This window comes from Pomacea canaliculata, linkage group LG13 (genome assembly GCF_003073045.1).
Source record: "Pomacea canaliculata isolate SZHN2017 linkage group LG13, ASM307304v1, whole genome shotgun sequence".
Classification (NCBI taxonomy): domain Eukaryota; kingdom Metazoa; phylum Mollusca; class Gastropoda; order Architaenioglossa; family Ampullariidae; genus Pomacea; species Pomacea canaliculata.
In genome coordinates this window covers 516,077-534,774 of record NC_037602.1, presented here as the reverse complement: position 1 = coordinate 534,774, position 18,698 = coordinate 516,077, and the positions used below count along the sequence as shown (strand labels likewise).

General features: G+C 47.7%; 1 protein-coding gene across 2 annotated transcripts; it reads left to right on the top strand.

Moving 5' to 3' along the window:
* The first annotated feature begins 269 nt into the window (after nucleotides 1–269).
* On the top strand, nucleotides 270–18,522 carry LOC112553678. Of its 2 annotated transcripts, XM_025221061.1 has the most exons (12): nucleotides 271–815; nucleotides 4,368–4,417; nucleotides 4,664–4,941; nucleotides 5,352–5,553; nucleotides 5,922–6,017; nucleotides 7,222–7,365; nucleotides 7,735–7,875; nucleotides 11,872–12,224; nucleotides 12,870–13,029; nucleotides 15,189–15,305; nucleotides 15,873–16,135; nucleotides 17,146–18,522. In XM_025221061.1, exons 1-12 carry the CDS (start codon nucleotides 745–747, stop codon nucleotides 17,290–17,292), a joined length of 2,022 nt encoding a protein of 673 aa, XP_025076846.1. In that variant the 5' UTR covers nucleotides 271–744; the 3' UTR covers nucleotides 17,293–18,522. The 2 variants fall into 2 exon arrangements, with proteins under 2 accessions (XP_025076847.1, XP_025076846.1); XM_025221062.1 differs by lacking the exon at nucleotides 17,146–18,522 and having other exon boundaries at nucleotides 270–815; nucleotides 15,895–16,097.
* Nucleotides 18,523–18,698: the final 176 nt, after the last annotated feature.

Sequence of the window (18,698 nt, the reverse complement as noted above, 5' to 3'; positions counted from 1 at the left end):
TCAGCGTGCGCGTGCATGCGAGCCTCGTCTGTGTACTTCAATGCAGCTTCCCTGACGTGAGTGCCAACATGGAGCTGATCGCCACGCCACAGCGAACAGCTTTCTGTCAACAAACATTCTGTCAACAAACTTTCTGTCAACAAACTTTCTGTCAACAAACATTCTGAGCTGCCGACAAACGTGTTCAAGTCGTGAACTTGCTGCCACACACACACGCCGCCGACACGACTGCTGTGCTGTATGCTATCTCCTCCTTGTCCTCTCCTTCTTCGCCATTTTGGGCGCGTGAGTGTACGTGTGACTGCGCGTGCGCCCAATGTCTGCCGCTATGACGTCAAAGATTGAATGTCGTCACAAATGATGGAATGAATGGCGGACAGCAGCCGACACCAGCGGACATGACAATGCCAATGAGCGGCCTGTAGCTAGCGATGTGACTGCACACTGACACTGATGGTTAGAGCGATGCCAAGCTCACTTGTGACTGCCATTGTGTGGCGGGGAGTATCACTGACACTGACACTGACACTGATGCTTACAGCGATGCCAACCTCACTTGTGACTGCCACAGCGTGGCGGGCAGTGCCAGTGCACACGGAGACTGTGGGGTGAGGAGGTCCAGCACCAGGGAAGCCTGTGCGCCGCAGGACACTGGGAGGCGAGGCAGGGAGGGGATGCGCGGTGGTGGATGACCACCAGACGACGCCACTGGCTGTGGAGCCGGGTGGATCAGACGGCCGCGCGATGGCTCGAGCTTGCCTGCTCGTCGCAGTCCTCCTTCTTTCTTCGGGTGTTTGTCGCGGACATCTTGAAGGGTCAGTCTCTGACTTCCATCTTCCAGTGTGTGAATGTCCTCAGATGTGTTGGTCCTACTCAACTCTGCCTCACTGATCACGTGCTTCTTGTTCGTATCGTCCACTCACACGTGTAGTATGCACATTGGCTGCCACTTCAACTTACCAACAAAGTTTGTTTATGCCACGAACACGTGGCCTGTTGACACCTGATCTTTACTCCTGTTGTATTTGTTCCTCTCTTTGTGCTGCTCTCCTTCTCTGTGTGTGTGTGGGGGGGGGGGGGCATCATAACTAAGTTCATGCTAATGTTGATCTGTGCGCTGGTGTGTGCGGCCAATACTATGGGCTTGTGATTGTGCTTATGTGTGATTTAATGCATACATGCAATTCTTCTGCCTGCCACTTGCTGTTTTGTTTCTTGTTGTTGTTGTTGTTGTCGCTGCAGTTTTTTGGTTTATTTTGCTAAATAGTAGAGAGACAGTGCGTGCATTTGTGTAGTGCTGATGACTTCATCTCTGCCTGGTAGTTCCCCGCCCTCACCCCAGTAACACGCGGCCCCGCCCTGTTATAAAGTCCTGTGAAGGAGAACCTCTCTCAGCAAGTCTCCTCCTCGCACGAGCCTCATCACTGCCTCCATCACTTGCTGTCCCCGCCGCTGTAGGCCGGTGGTCTAAGCGAGACAACTCACAGACAGACGTGTTTACGTGGGGGCCAATCTCAATGGAAGGTGGGGAGGGATGGGTGAGTATGATGAGTAAGATGGGGGGGGGGCGATTAGTGTTTTACTCCGAACCAGTAACTAAGACTGTACCACGGCAAGGCAGGCAGCCATGTAAACAGATGCCACATGCAGAGAAAAAACAGTGTGCCCCAGACGAAAGCTGAACCCAGGACAGCCAGCCTCCACTGTATTAGTGACAGGCGCTGACCGTCGTGCCACAGGACCGCCCTATGAAGGGGAGTCAGGGAGACAGCAAATGTGTCGTCGACCAGTGATTAGTGTAGTAATCTACAGGTTAGTCTACAGGTTAGTGCTCTCTACTTCCAAACGTACAGGCCGCTGGGTCCAAGCCTCTCTCTCGAGCCACTGACAGGAGAACTCGCCCACTTTACTCTTTATATGGGAAATAATAGGAACACTCACCCTGTGAACTCTTTAGTGAGCAAACAGCAAGACAACTGTGCTGTTCACCAAGCCTGAGGGTACCTTATCTACCCGGGTTGGAGGGATGTAACAGACGGCAAAGAAGTGTGTCAGTAGGGAAACAGGCTTCATGGATGTTTTGCTAAAGACTTTGTCGATGTCACGTGACAGGCATGCACCTCGTCTGGTCAGACTGTATCACATACACATGTCCTTTCTCAATACTAAACACAAAAAAGACCTGCCGCTACATGTCCGGTCTACTTTAATCTTACCAGTGAACTGTGTTATTTCTCACCTCCCACCCACCGAAAGAGTGGTTATCTGCCCTGTGTTCAGTTCTCGTCTCGGACACGCTGTTTTTCTTTACATGTAGCATCTGCTTACAGGGTAGGTCAGTCGTCCCTTGACACCACTTGCGGATGGGGGAATGACGTGGACAGACTGGCAGTTGACAGGCCCGCCATCTTGTCTACTGTGAGCGACAGTCAGCAGGTCCTGTACACCATGACCAGTCCAGTCTTTGACCTTCGTTAGTCAGTTCTTCCTCTGACCACCGCGGCGTCCACTACCCTCCAGGGTAGTCCTCAGCAGGGTATCGTGACGGGTCACGCGGCCAAAAAAAAGACCAGCTTACGTCATTTGACTGTTGAGAGTAGAGGTTCCTGCATGGTGTTCCACGACTGTGGCCTCCTCAGCCAGGATTCTCCTGTCCGTCTCGGCGAGCAGAGTGCACGTCTCACGTCCTAGAGCAGGAGCGGTACTACCAGGGATGTGTACAGCTTGTATTTGGTAATAAACCTTACCTTATGGATATACCAGATCCTATCCAGCTTAGCCATCGCTGTTGTTGCTCTCGCGATCCTGATGAGGATATCTGGCGTGGAGCTGCCGTCCTACGAAAGGGTGGCTACCAAGGACTGGAAGCTGCTGACCTCTTGGAGCCTGTATGACCCCGGTCATAGAGCTCTCTGCTTTGCCGCTGCCAGGGATCATGACTTTGCTCTTTTCAGTGCTGGTCTCCACTCCACATGCATTTGAACTGTCTGTCAGTCTGTTGGTGAGGTCTTGCAGTTCTTTGTTAGTGCCTGCTAACAGGTCTTTGTAGTCTGCAAAGCGTAGGTTGCACATCGGTCTTCCTCCAACTGAAATGCAAGTATGATGGTCGTGGAGAGCTTCGGCATGGTGCTCTCTAAGAAGATATTAAACATCCCTGGTGATAAAGTACATCCTCGACGTACGCCTACTGTGGCTATAAGCTCCTATTTGGTTGTTCAGCTCTACTGTACTTACTGACCTGTTGTACAGCTCCGGTGACTTCAACGAGGCCTTCTTCCATGTTGAATTTTCTCATCACATGTCATACCTCTCGTGCCAGACTATGTCAAATATCTTTTTAAAGTCAACAAAGTTATGGTAGAGGTCCCGCTGATGCTGAAGATGTTTTACTATGAGAATGCGACAGTTGAAGATCTGCTCACGCTGTTTCTATACTAGCAACTCCTTGGCGGTGGTTCTTCTGTAGGTTCAGCATGACTGCCTGTTGGCTGATAAGGCTTAAGCTTCTGTAGTTCACTGTTCTGGGGAGGGTATGATTAGTGACTGCGTCCATTCTTTGAACACTCCTTGTGGCGACTTTCCTCCATTCAGACTATGTACAGACTTGGGGTTGTCTCTGATGAATGAAAGCTGATCTCTCTTAGTGAGGGTCTTTAGAAGTTGGGAGCTTTTTTGCTGTCATCTAGTGTCATTCCATCCTCGATGTCCCGGCATTGGTTCCCGATTCAGTTTTCAGACAAACTGTACATAGAGTATAAATTATTAAGTCTGGAAAGTAAGGAAAAGTTTACAATTTTTTTCATCCAGAAGGAAATGCAGTTGCACAAAACCAGTTGCCATTAAAGCACAAAAAGTTAATATTTGTCTATACCTGGCTTCCTTACAGAACCTTTCAAACTCGCACTCGTCGTCTTCGTTATGTCGCACGTGCGGCAGACGGTGTCCGCTAGGAAAGTCCTGGCGAGCACAGCTCACGCGACTGTCTTACCAGACCTTGGCAGTATAATACAGCATCTCATACTGGTAAAACTGCTGCTGCTGGGTTATTCATACTCACATCTTCCAGAACATAAATGTCACCAAGGTCCAGTCAGGGGCGAGGCGAGAGAATGGGGGACTTCCAGTGTCCACCTGTCGCAGTGTCCGTCACAAGGTGGGACCCAAGCTCCTAATGGGTGCCGATGTCCTCTGTACATTCAGTGTAGACCTACCTCTAGAGACCCTGTAACCCTTGGTGTAGACTTGCCCGACACTTACCACGTAGACCCACGATGCACGTGCATGTCTACTCAGCTCTTTACTCGAGTCACGTTCATATGTTTGAAGGTAGAGCAGTGAACACCACTCACTGTCTTGTGCTTACACAGGGTTCGTCTACGACCAGCGCCCAAACTTGGACTTCCAGGTTTACCGAAAGGTGGGTGCTTGACTGGGTGCACACGTGCGTGCGTGCAATGTGTATAAATAGTGGTGTGTAGTATGGGATGATAGTGTGTGTGTGTGTGCATCGTGCAGTGTGTGTGTGTGTGTGCTGCTCGTGTGTCGTGGGTACTGCGTGCTGAATGTCCCTCGTATGCTCAGTGTAGAGGACAGACTATACTATTGTGGAGGGACTATAGCAGCTCTCTATGGCTGACAGGCGGATTCGTGTGTGTGTGTGCAGAGAAACCATGCACAGATACACGCGAAGTGGTTCGCAGCATGGAGTTCGACTCGCTGTCCTTTAAGGACAGGTTGCCGGAGTCGATCGGCAAAACTTCGTTCTTGGAGTTCGACTTCGCTCTGCCCGTGCTGGTGGTGGGCTGGACGACACGTGGGCGAGCAGGCTTCAGACACGGCTTCTACAAACAAGAGCCTGGCTTCGTGAGCACCTACGTGGTCACCTACATCACCGAGACGGGGAAGATGCAGCAGCTGGAAGACCCGTTGACTAGGGACGGGGTCAGCCATTTGACATTTGACCCTAGTTATGTCACACTTGTCTAATGTCTGTGTAATAATTGTTCGCTAGTTGTGTAACAGCTGTGTAATAGTTGTGAGACAGTTGTTAACAGTCAAATGTATAATAGTTGTGTAGTAGTTTTTGCTACTGACGGAGTTAGGGTTAGTTGTGACTTGCTGATGACGTGGCTGTAAAACTGTCTTAGTAGAAGTTGTCGTTCTGTGAACATGTTGGGATCACACCCTGTGCTCGTGTTTTGTGGTGAGCTCCTGTGCACATGGAAGTGGGGTCAGGTAGTGTGTCAATTGTTGTAGATGAAAGCTTTGTGTCGTGGTTTGGGTGTGTATGTCTGGAGCTTTTAACAGAAACTAGTCTTAGAAGCTGTTGGGGCCTCTTGTACACTGCGCAGGAGTTTAAACCCCATGGTGACCTATCCTTCGCGGATATTCCGTCGGTGGTCAACCTGTTGAAGCCTGTGGAGATCAGGTCAATACGCTTTACGCCGCTCACCTGGTCAGGTGTGCCCTTCCTTGAGGTCAGGCTCGTCATCTGCTCCCTCTCCATGGCTAAGATGATCCTTCGCGATGCCCTCGATGTCTCCAACATAGAGCGTAAGCCAGCACTCAGAGCACCAGTCCACCTGTGTGGTAGGACGAGAGAGTTAGACACAGGTGTACACACACTCACACACACATACACACACCCACTCCCCCTGCCCTACCCCCACACTGTCATGTACAATAGTCTTGTGTGACTGTGTAGAATGATAGTGACAGACAAGATTGTGTGTGTGTGTGTGTTAGTAGTCATCGTGTGTCTGTTAGTCTAGCAACGTCTGTCAGTAGAATTAGTAGCTGTCGTCACTAGCTATGTCTAGTCTGGTTCCGATCACGTGGATACTTACTAAAACTTGATCAACTGCAATTTGTATTACCATGACTATACTTGAAAATCAGTGAGATTACCTTCATATGATCAGAAAAAGTCATCGAAGAAGAAACAAAGAAAGTGAACAAAGATCTGTTGGTGCTGCAGTCAGACCTGACCGGCCAAAATGTAGGGGCGGAAGATCCTGGTAAGAGTTTCTTGTCTTTGAAGAGAAGACAACTCTCCTCGTCAGTATTTGATGTCTGTCCGTCCCATCACCCGTCTGTCTACCTGTATGTGTGTCCCTTCCCTGTCAAGCCAGACGAGCCCTACACCATTTTCAATCCTATGAGTACAGTGTTTGCCATTCCTGAGACAGCTTCTCTCAGAACATTACTGGACCTTGTGTCTTTGGTATGAAGCCGCGTCTTGGGCGACGACTCAAATAATGTAACTCACCTTTGTCTAGGTATTGTGAAATCTTCCCTTACTTTACGGTTTACGTGCACAAATTAACTCAGGGACATAGTCAAACAGCCTTGGTGACATTGTTAAATGGTTGAGTTACCTGTAACCACTGTCGATACCACCTGCCTCACTCACTAACACTGTCACTAACGCTTTTTAGTTCACTCGCTAACACCTGCATCCTTTGCCACCTGTGTCACTGATACCTCCTGTCTCAGTTAGGAGCACCTTGTGGATTACTGACTACAACTTGTGTCACACATACACCTGTCTGAGTACTGGCTACAACTTGTGTGTCACACATACACCTGTCTGAGTACTGACTACAACTTGTGTGTCACACATACACCTGTCTGAGTACTGACTACAACTTGTGTGTCACACATACACCTGTCTGAGTACTGACTACAACTTGTGTGTCACACATACACCTGTGTGAGTACTGACTACAACTTGTGTGTCACACATACACCTGTCTGAGTACTGACTACAACTTGTGTGTCACACATACACCTGTCTGAGTACTGACTACAACTTGTGTGTCACACATACACCTGTCTGAGTACTGGATACAACTTGTGTGTCACACATACACCTGTCTGAGTACTGACTACAACTTGTGTGTCACACATACACCTGTCTGAGTACTGACTACAACTTGTGTGTCACACATACACCTGTCTGAGTACTGACTACAACTTGTGTGTCACACATACACCTGTCTGAGTACTGACTACAACTTGTGTGTCACACATACACCTTGTGGATTACTGGCTACAACTTGTGTGTCACACATACACCTGTCTGAGTACTGAGTACATCTTGTGTGTCACACATACACCTGTCTCAGTACTGACTACAACTTGTGTCACACACTATCACATTGGTGGTCTTTTTTGGTGGCTAACGAAACCTCTCTGACGACTGTTTACCTTCACGATCAGAGGTGATTGTAATGGACGCCAAGAAACTGAAGAAAGACATCAAGAACCTGAAGTCAGACATCAAAGAAAAAGTCATAGAGGATGCGCTCATCGAATCATCTGAATTTCCTGAAGATTACCTGCTTCTCCCGAGAAAAAAAACGAGTAAGTTCAAAAACGTCTGACTGGCTGGCTGGGTGGCTGGCTGGGTACCTGGCTTCTTTATAACGCCACTCGCTGCTATTCTTATTCAGACGTTCGGGTGATGATCACCTCCGAAAATACCATGAATGGTGTCGTATGCAGGGTTGGGGTTACTTCCTGTCAGCTGTCAGTCTATCTCTCACCTCCCTCCATCTCTCCGCCATTTGTTCTCTACACACCTCTGAACGCTCATACTTTATAAACCACTTTCGCAACAAATGATAACACCTGATCTAATGTTAAGTTTTGTTTACACACTTTTCTTTTTGGTTAAATCTACGACAAGTCTTTGAAGTGTTTACACTTTTGTTACACTTTCCTTATGTTCAGAGAAAGTGGAAGTCGAAATAATCGCCGAACATACACCAAGGCTGAAAGGCTTGAACTCAGAATTAGCCATAGAAGCTGCGAAGGCCATAGAACAAGAAGACGATGATGAAGAGGAAGTCGTGCTTTTGGAGACAAAACATTGTCAGTACACCACCACTGTCTACAGCATCTGAGTTGTCATCCTCTTCCTCTCTGTCTTCCTTACAACTCTATTCTAGTTAGTGTTCTAAGCTTTAAAACAGACTAAGAATGGATTTGTGTTTGTAATGGAGGAAGATGTTGTTTTGCACAGTGAACTACGTCATGAACGACTTGAGGGAATAGTGGGATAGCCTCACTCGAAATATCCAATTCCTGCACACTTGTATGTTATCAACACGGAACAGCCTTTTACATATCTTAATGTGTTGATAGTGTTGAAATAAATCCTAATAAGCACATAATCGTCATCACTCATCATCCGTCCATCCCCTCCCCTAATTAAACGGCCCGGTGGCGCAACGGTTAGCGCCTGTCACCAATACAGTGAAGGTTGGCTGCCCAGAGTTCATTTCTCGTCTCGGGCATGCTGTTCTTTCTCTGCACGTGGCATCTGTTTACAAGGCTGGCTGCTTGCCGTAATATAGCCTTCAGTTGCTGGACACGGCGTAAAACACCAATTCCCCCCTGGCAGTACCATAGGCGCACCCTCGAGGCCGATCTTGAGCCCACGGATAGTTTCGGACGTGGACAGGACAGTCTCTGTCTGAGTATAGAGTGTGTCCACGTGATCATGTTCTGTGCCAGAAAGCGTTCAGCCATATTGTGATGTTTAAAACATCTCTCGTGAGTCACCTTACGTTTAGCGCTGATCTCCCTTGGGTACATTCGTTAATTGAATTTGCGAATGCAAGACTTTCATTGTCAGACAGAGAAGTTCATCTTATGTCCTTATATAGACCGCCACCCAACATCACAAACAGAGTGAGAACCTGTTTCTGTCAGAATTTGTTGATCTGCTTGACCACTGCAACACTCCCAGCAAACAATCTCCATCAACCCATCATTCGTGTTGAGCTGCGGAGACCTAAGGCAAAACGTTGACGAGCTGAGAGGTTGTGGAGTAGGTCCGGGTTGACTGCCCATAAACAGATGCTAAATGCTGCCATCCACCTTGTTCATTCGGTCAAAACTGCATTCCTTCATGCTCACATCAGTTCTTGTTCGTCGAGTAGGAGCCTGTTTAGGACATGGAAGCACCTGTTGGGCCGCACGGACAGACCTCAGCTGCTCAGTCATTGCACCTGATTTACTGAATGAGTTTGTCCACAAGATCCTTGACATCCGGGCCAAACTTAACCAACTGCTTGTGCATCATTCAGCTCTTACTAACCACGTCGACGATCTGGCAAAGCCAAAGTGCTCCTTTGCTTCCTTTCAGCCAATCTTGGAGAGTGAGATTGGGACCATCATACTCCAGTCAAAACCCACAAGTTGTGCACTGGACCCACTTCCCAACCCATTACTGCTAGACTGTCTCGACATCCTACTCCCTGCCGTCACAGAAATAGTAAATAATAGCTTGTCCTCTGGCATCTTCCCAACTACCTGTAATGGACTGCAATGTAGGCCCTGCCGCGCAGTGGCTATTTCGTTCATACATTCGCCCACACACCTAATTACAACAAATTCACTGCAGCTCGTGATAATAATTAAAGAATATAATTTTAGCAATACATGAATAAATATATACATATCATACATCCGGTTAGTAAATGAATTACGACACTTATCTCTCTGGTGTCCCTTCGTATTCCACAGAGTACACGCTCACCAAAGTCCACAGAGTAAGAGTTCACAAAGTCCAATGACGTTTAAGTTTCATAAAGAGACAGCTCACTACTAATTCTCAAGTTCACACACTCGCCACAGATGATAATACAACTCCAAGTCCCTTGGACCCTTTTTACGTCTGTTACAAGACGGACTCTCTGTCGTGGCCAGTCGCTAGCCAGCCGCCCGGAAAAGTGAGTTTTCTACGTCTGTACCTTTCTCTCTTCCGGTGGGACTATCTTTGTCCCGGTGGCCTTGGACATGTAGAAAGGCTCTGAAAGCACGTGTAAGGGGCGTTGGTCGCCTCAGGTGGTACCCGGCCTTCAGCTGGACAATGAAGGGGGTCGGGCTGTTACCCAGTTGTCTCCCCTGGCCATAGTTGAATCTCGGCCGCTTACGTCGATGTTGTTGTTAGCCCCCGACTGGCCACCGGTTGCTGAGTGGACAGCCAGACGGGTGGCGCGTCAGCCGGACTGATGTGCTGCCCGTACATTACCTATTGTCCCTTCTAATCAACCTACCCCAACATTAATAAGTACACACACTAAATACATTAAAGACAACATAGAAAACATATTTTCTACACTACCTTCAAAGCAGCCTTAGTGAAACCGCTATTAAAACAGCCTACCTTCCACATCAGTGAGCCAGACAATTCCCGCCCAGTCTATTTCTTGCTATTCTACTTGCTATTTCTTTCCAAAATCAAGCAACTTCTATCCTGTCTTAATTCTGATTTCTCCATTACAGTCTGCGTATCTTCCTTTAGCTTCAGCCTTAGACTTGTTGAGACGAGATTAGGATCGCTATTGATATCCGGATATGACCTCGTCTGTGCCCTACTGATGCTTAATTGAAAAGATGAAGTCAGTTAGATTGGGAATAGAATCGTCTGGAGAAAGTGAGGTTACCAGACTTTTGTGAGGGGGAAGGGTATTAGTGACAGTTAACTTGTGGCTTTGAGCATCCTGTAAAAGCCTCAGACCCTTGTCTTACCTAGGTCGAAGCACAAAACCATACCAGGCCATTGCTGATAAGTGTCTGTGATCATGATGAGCGTCTGTGCCTTTAAATCCCTGAACATGGCGGAGATGTTCTGTATGGGTCGTTCTAGCTGTTCGTAGATTTTCACTTTTGTGTGATGGCTAGAAGTGGGGGCGTACACTTGTATAAAGGTCATAGTGTGTGGTCTTTGTGTATTCATATTGGGTGGCCTGGCTGTATGATGGTCAGTCACATTGTGGTGCCTGGCAGCGACAGCTAGCATGAGACGAGTGAGCAGCTGAGCACCGCTCTCACCACCTCTTTGCATCACGAGGAATCTCACGTGATGTCCGTGTTTGAGGTCGTCGTCGCTGTACCACAACTTATGACCATAGTCTGTAATTGTCTCCCGAAACTGAACCACCGTACCTCTGGCTGAGCACCCAACATCCCACCTGTCCATTGGTCACCTACTCGAGCTGCTTGGGAGAGTTGTTGGGGTGAGCTGTTGATGGTGGGGAGCTTCTGACTTGTTAACACATCGAATTTCCTGGGTTTACTTCCTAACCCTTTTCCTTTTGAACTTCTGGCCGCGGTACTACTAATCTCTGGCGGGTGCTTGTGGGGGAAAGCTTTCGCCCACAATTTCAGAGGAGTGGTGCAGGTATCTTCATCGGGGAAATTAAACGCCTTCGTGTTGATATGTCGTGTTGATACTGTTTTTGTCAGGGTTTCCTCCCTTGGTGTAGGTCTTCTCAATGAAGTCCAGAAGGCGGTGGGACCATTTCCCTTGGCCAGCAGAGAACTGTGATGACGTGAATGTGTTACTCATTGCAACCCCACAAGAGGTCACTTACCGTCTTCCTCGTACTTGCGGTTGGTGATGCAGATGTCTCTCGTCTGACTCACTTGGCTCATGGAAAGTAGCTTGGTGGGTGTGTTTCCTGTAAAGAGCGTTAAACGTGCTCCTAAGGTAGCCTGTAGCTCCAACTACACGAGCTTTTTACTGGCAACAGCTTTGGTTTACGTTATGTCATGTGTTTCTTGGTGGGAATGTATTCGAATTTGTACCAGATGTTGATTTAGAACATGTTAGAATATATTTCAACATTCTAAAACTAGTTCAGGCATGGAAAAGGACGTTCCGTGTTGGTAGCAGCAAGGTATTGAGAGTGGAGCGTCTTGGCTTCAAGTGTGCCTGAGACAGATGGAGCTTGGAATGTTTCTGTACATTAACACAACGAACCTAGTCATTGCCTGCAAAACACTTTGTTACACTGACATGCCACGCTGACGAGCATGTGGAGACTCAGCAATGGTCTCCTCTTGCTTGGTGCCTAGCGCAGCATCAGTCCTGTCGGCAGCCGGAGGAGTGGCGATACTCGGCGGAGACCACACCCGTTGACACCTTCTCTGCGCTCGGCAACCCGGCCCAGGCGTGGCGCGCTGTGTATGACATTGGTTACGTCCCATACCTGTTCCCCACCGACACCCCCAACCACCACAGCCATCGCCTGCTGGAGATCACGTTCCACCACCGGTCCGTCGTGATGGGGCTGAAGGTCGCGGGCGTCAGCAACGTGCGGGGGCCGGAAGGGGAAAGCGAGTGGGGTGCCGTCACCCGCTTCTCGCTGCTCTACAAGAACAACGGCGGCGAGTGGGACTACTACGCCGACATGTCGGGAACACCTCGGGTGAGCTGTTATCTATACCACGTGTGGTTAAACGCTGGCTCGTAAGAGAACCGAAAGTGCAAGGCACAGATCCTGTCACGGGGCAATCACGTCCTTAGGACGTGGCACCTGTTCACAGGGCTACTGGCAGCTGCAGTGTTTCTTCGGGTTCCCTTGTTGTCCCCACTGTGCAAGTAGGCAAATAGCTTCCCATGACATAAGCCAATAGATTTGAGCCTGACGAGACGTTAGTGGAGGGTGCTAGAGGGTTAACCCTACAAGCTGAGGGTGGAACTCTCTGATTAGATGGACTCGGACAGCTATCAGCACGGACCAGGGGTGGCTTTCTCACATCTGCACAATTACTTCATGTATCATTCACATTTATAAAATTGTTTGAATGCCTCGTTCAGGCTGTGTGCGTGCTTCGGAATGTGCACGGAAAGCTAACAGACAGCGAACATTCCAACACGAACACCGTCATAGTCCTCGCGATCATGAGTCTGCTCAATACTCTTTCTCCTTACGAATCCACTCAGCACATAAATACATAGTTCTGAATTCGCGTTGAAGCTATATTATCCACCATATTATCCACTTATAACTGATTTATAAAGCAGCTTATAAGGTACATTAATATACATGTGCGTTCGTGCGTGTAAACAGGTATTTCAGACTGGCGCTCAGTCCAAGGAGGACGCTAAAAATCCAGTGGTCTTTCACCTGCCCAAAGCTTTAGAAGCTGATGCCATCGGAATCTTTCCTGACGAATGGGTTCACAAGCCTTACCTGTCTATAGACATCCTGGCGTGCTACTTGCTACCAGGTAGGGTCCGGCGTATTACATCCATCTTAATGTCGCATCCTTTTAGACCCCCAATAGTCTCACCAAGAGCATAGCTGTGCCTGCACGTGGCTTCAGGGGATGCCTCGAGATACGAGTGAGAAGAGTGAGGTTAAAGAGAAGAGTGATTGCAGATACGAGTAAATAAGAAGAGGGAGGAGAAAGGTCACAGCAGATGTGGTTGTGGGGACAAGTATGACTAAACTTATAAACCTGTCTAATGTGGATGTCCCTGGGCCACAGTTTCGCAACTTAATATGAAGAGAAAAGTTTGATGTCGATTGCTGAGTGGGATTTCGTATTTATCAAATGTTGGAATTTCACTGTAATTAGATGTAGCAGATCCGACATGGGGGAGAAGGGCAACTCTCAGTCATTTTGTTCTTGACTGGTATCAGTCTGTCGAAAGCCTTTTTAAAGTCTGTGAAGTGATGATAGAGGTCCCGCTGCTGCTGAAGATGTTTCTCTATCTGGATACAGTAGTTGAAGATTTGCTCAACTGTTGTGAACTGTTGTGAAGCCTGTGTGAACCTGTTCTTTTACCTGTTGTGAAGCCAGCAGTTACTCAGGGTGGTGGGCATGCGGTTCTGTATTACTTTCAGCATTTGCTTGGGTGGATAATTAGCCGCACTGTTCTACAGTTCTGGCAGCTTGCTATTTCTTTTGTTTTGGCAAGGAGTAGACCTAGCGATTACGCTTATTCTTTGAGTAGTTCTTCACGTTCCCAGACTTTTTGGCACAGAGAAGTTACAGCCTTTGTTGTTCTGAAGGATGTTAGCGTCTGTCTTTAGCTGGAAGCTGTACAGGTCCTTCCAATATTCAGTCCATCGGTGCTTTCTGTGAGAAGGCGGCCATTGCTGTCTTTGATGACCTGTCTTCTCTCAGCTTTATGTTTGTGTCAAAGGACATTTGTGGCTGTACCCACCCCGTAGCCTGCTGGCAGTGTGCGCGGTCGTTGTTTATCCGGGCCTCGACCTATCCGGCATGAGGGTTCGTTTGAGTGGAATATCTAGTGTTTTGTCTTTGTGACCTCCCACCCCAACGGCAAGTGGTGCAACAAAGTGAGAACAGAAGTGACAAGACAAGCTAACGAATCACAAATTGAAAACTTAAGTGGCTTAGAAAAGAGTATCAACTTATGTAATAAAAAATGTCAAACTGAAAAATTAAGTGTCAACCTCTCCCCACACCAAGTGGTGCAGAAGTGCGGGGAGCAGGTCTGTAGTTCCTCTGTCCCTCCGAGAGTCGGCCTGACCTAGGGATGCTCTAAAGGTGATCTTAGCGCGGTGTAGCAGGACTCAAGGCCAGAGGTCATTGTGTTGTGTCCATGCAAACAAACAGTTGAGTTCCTTTAATGAAGCTTTGCATTGGTAGAAAGATCACTTTAAAATATGGACTCGCACTTTTTTTTGTAGAAATCCGTTTCTCTGCGCAGTATGCAGGCCTTTAGGTCGTCTGTCTTCCTAACCAGACTTCTTATACACTCGTAACTGATGCCATGAGGAGACCTTGCTTCCTGATAAGTAGGCACATTAGCGGGGTGAGAGGCATAGACACACTAGTGGGTAGAGGCATAGACACAGTAGCGGGGTGAGAGGCATAGACACACTAGTGGGGTGAGAGGCATAGACACACTAGTGGGTAGAGAGGCATAGACACAGTAGCGGGGTGAGAGGCATAGACACACTAGTGGGGTGAGAGGCATAGACACACTAGTGGGGTGAGAGGCATAGACACACTAGCGGGGTGAGAGGCATAGACATACTAGTGGGGTGAGAGGCATAGACATACTAGTGGGGTGAGAGGCATAGACACACTAGCAGGGTGAGAGGCATAGACACACTAGCGGGGTGAGAGGCATAGACACACTAGTAGGGGCTAGAGGCATAGACACACTAGCAGGGTGAGAGGCATAGACACACTAGTGGGGTTAGAGACATGCACTGTGTGTGTGTGTGTGGGGGGGTTACAGGCACAGACACACTAAGTGGGGAGGTAGAGGCATAGGTTTTGTGAGAGCCTGGGGACAAGTGGTGAGATGCCCAGATACATAAGTAGGGACGTGAGCTGCACAGGATACACACTAGTGTCAGGCTCTGATGACAGCGTGACTACTGTGTGTCCTGTCCACCACTCACCAGACGTCAGCAAGCAGATGGACATGATGGAGGTTGAGATTCAGCCACATTCGGTGGAGGACGAGGGCAAGCATGAAGAGAAAATAGCAGTGGACGTCCATTTCAGCCCCCACACGTCAGGTAAACACTCTGTCATGTCACAGCCAGACGTGTCACAGTAATATTAGTCTTACCTGATGTGTGCGTGGGCCGTAGCATGTGTCACTGTTGTGTCGTGGTCGTGCTGTACTGTGTACGACTGTTTAGTGTCATGGCTGTGTTGTGTCAGGTGTGTCGTTGGCTCTACAGCTGTCAGGGATGTCCTCGCTGTGTTACTTTAAGTGTGTCACTTTGAGCTGCTTGTGTTACTGTCAAGTGTGTTGTGTCTGTGCTGTGTTTGCTACTCTCTAGTGTGTCGTGTGCTGACTGGTACTGGCAAATTCTTGTGGCTGTGCTTGACGCATGTATGCTAGTGTCAAGTGTGTCTAGTGTGCAATATGTGTGTGTCTAGTGCAATATGTATGTGTGTCTAGTGTGCAATATGTGTGTGTGTCTAGTATGCAGTTTGTTTGTGTCTAGTGCAATATGTGTGTGTGTCTAGTATGCAGTTTGTTGTGTGTCTAGTGCAATATGTGTGTCTAGTGTGCAATATGTGTGTCAAGTGTGCAACATGTATTAGTGTCAGGTGTGTGGTGGTTGTGCTGGCAGTGCCGCCTGAATGTCTCAACAGCCTCGGCGAACCGAAGCGCCTGCTTTTCACCAACCTTGGCAGTTCGAAGGATTTTGAGAACCTGAACGGCTACGCCATCATCGGCATGTCTCATCCCATGAAGGTGACGGGGCTGATGGTCAAGGCCCCCGTCATGGAGAAGACAGGGGAAGATGGCGTGACGGTGTTCACCCTCAAGCACAGAGACAGAACGTCCACTCCCTACTGGACCCAAGTCGTCACACATTCTGGCAACATCAAGGTCTGAGCTCGCCGCCTCGACTCCTCTCTTTTGTCTATCATCCATCTTTTAACAGTGCTCTTTCTCAAACCTCTTGCACTGTTTCCATTGCGAGATACGTCACAGTCAACGACCATGTGTGTTCTTAGCAGACCCATTAGTCGGTAACCACTGATGGTGGGGATGGGGCACTTTGGACTCTAGAATCACAGTGTATGGGCAGCGGTGAACAGCTTCCAGACAGAAGACATTCTGTTGAACAGTACACCACAGGATGGTGCCTAATGAGTAAACATATCTTCTGATGAAATTTAAAATGTTGAAAACATGTCGTGGTACCTTCTAGTTACGAGGATGCAAGGGGGAGAGAATGGATATTTCCAGGAGGGGCCACAAGAACAGTGGGGGAGAGGGGAGAGGAGGAACGGTAGGACATATTGGAAGTGAAAAGAACGTGAAGACTGCTCAGTGACGTGAGCCAAAGACAGCGTAAACTTCTAACAGACTTGACTATCACTAGTCTTTGATGATACGATTTTAGGTAGTCGTGTAAACGTGCTACGTCTGTATGTAGTCATGTGAACGTGATGACGTCTGTATGTAGTCGTGTAAACGTGCTACGTCTGTATGTAGTCCTGTGAATGTGTTGACTGTATTTACAATCGTGTGAATATGCTGACGTCTGTATATAGTCATTTAAACGTGATGACGCCTGTATGTAGTCATGTGAACGTGCTGACGCTATATACAATCGTGTGAATATGCTGACGCCTGTATGTAGTCATGTAAATGTGATGACGTCTGTATGTAATCGTGTGAATATGCTGACGCCTGTATGTAGCCCTGTGAACGTGCTGACGCCTATATATAGTCCAATGAGCGTGATAACGCCAGTAGTCCCGTGAAGCTGATGGCTGCATGTAGTCCTGTGGATGTTCTGACGTGCCTGTTAGTGACTGTCAACGTGCTGACGTCTCATGTGGTGTACGAGTTGCTCACCGACCTCTACTGCTGTTGTCATTGCCCGCTAGATGTTCAACACAGCTGCAAAGAAAGGCAAGGCCTTGATCTTGATGCTCCCTTCACCTGTTGTTGCTGACGAGCTACAGGTCATACCACAGAGGTGGAGCGGCACAGATCCGGTGATGTTCATCGAAGTGTTGGGCTGCGAGCCATGACACCATGACAGTTTTCTCGCTCGGGACGTCATGTCAGAGGAGTTCCAACCGACATCAATCATTTTTCATAGGGATCATGCGTTTATCGAAGTCGAATTCTGATTTCTGGGAAGCTTCTGAGACTCCATAAAACAATTATGTGTTCTGGTGAAGGCAGGCGAGAAACAGCCTTTGGCACTCAGGTCTACCTCTTCGACGTTTCTTGAGAAAAATCCTCATCCGATGTTAAATTCTACCTGCACACACGGAGATGTACAAAGACTGTGGCAAGTAAAAATGGTCGAGAGAATTTTCCTATGGGAAAATAAAGTTGAGAACAGCTGCAGCTATGGCCAAACGACTTCCAAGATTTGCCGAACAAGCCAGGACAGACGGAACCAAGAAAGGCAGTCGGGGAAGAGTTGAGTGCAACACACTGGCAAAGGTTATTGTAGCCCGTGAGGGCGCCCGGTCTCTCGTCATGGCCAATAGTCTGGTATTTCAAAACTATTTTTGTAGGGTCTATGTAACATTAACTGGACAATGGCTCTGACGTAATGTGCATTGCTGATATTGTTGCTATAACATACGAATTATTGTATGCTTAATGTTTTGACAGATTTTGCTTGATATTAATTCATATATTTTTCCATATAAATATATTTACCTGTTACATTTGTTACCTGTGTTGCACCTTAAACGCTGCTGCTTAGTGTGTAAATGGCATCCAGCCATAAATATGTGCTAGACATTAATCGTCTTCAATGATAGAGATTGTAATGGCAGGGAGAAAATTCAGTGTGCACACCCTACTGCTCTGCTGATGGGCAGAAACATGTTGACCCATGTTGTGGTGACAGCTCTAACAGTGAAAAATGACATAGTCTAGCATCTAGCAAGAAGAATACTGGGACAGGAACCATTTTTTTCTCCATCCCTTCAGTGAACATCGGTGATTCCTTCCTGGAAATAATGGAGTCCCACTTGATGTGCTTGAATCACAAATGTCCTACACATCTTCTTTCAGCTGATAGGAATGGAAAACCATAGAAATGATTCATAAGACGTTTTAGACAGCTGACTATATGGGAATATTCTAGAATAGGCTGGAGGCACCAATGTAAGAGCAGCAGGCTGACATGGCCACTAATCTGTGTACAACTGTTCTGTAGCAAAGATGAAATGCACAAATAATTCATGGGTATCTGCATGCTATAATTACGGAATAAATTTTTTCCAAAAATTACCAAAATTATATGTAGACTGACCTGTGTGTGCCCAGATGGGTAGACTGACATATATTTGTGTGAAGATGGTGCATGTTCATGGCATATGCAGTTGATGACTTCCACTTGTATGGCTAGAGGATTACATGTACGTTCACCAAATTGTCCAAAACTGATTTTTATATTTCATTACATTCCACA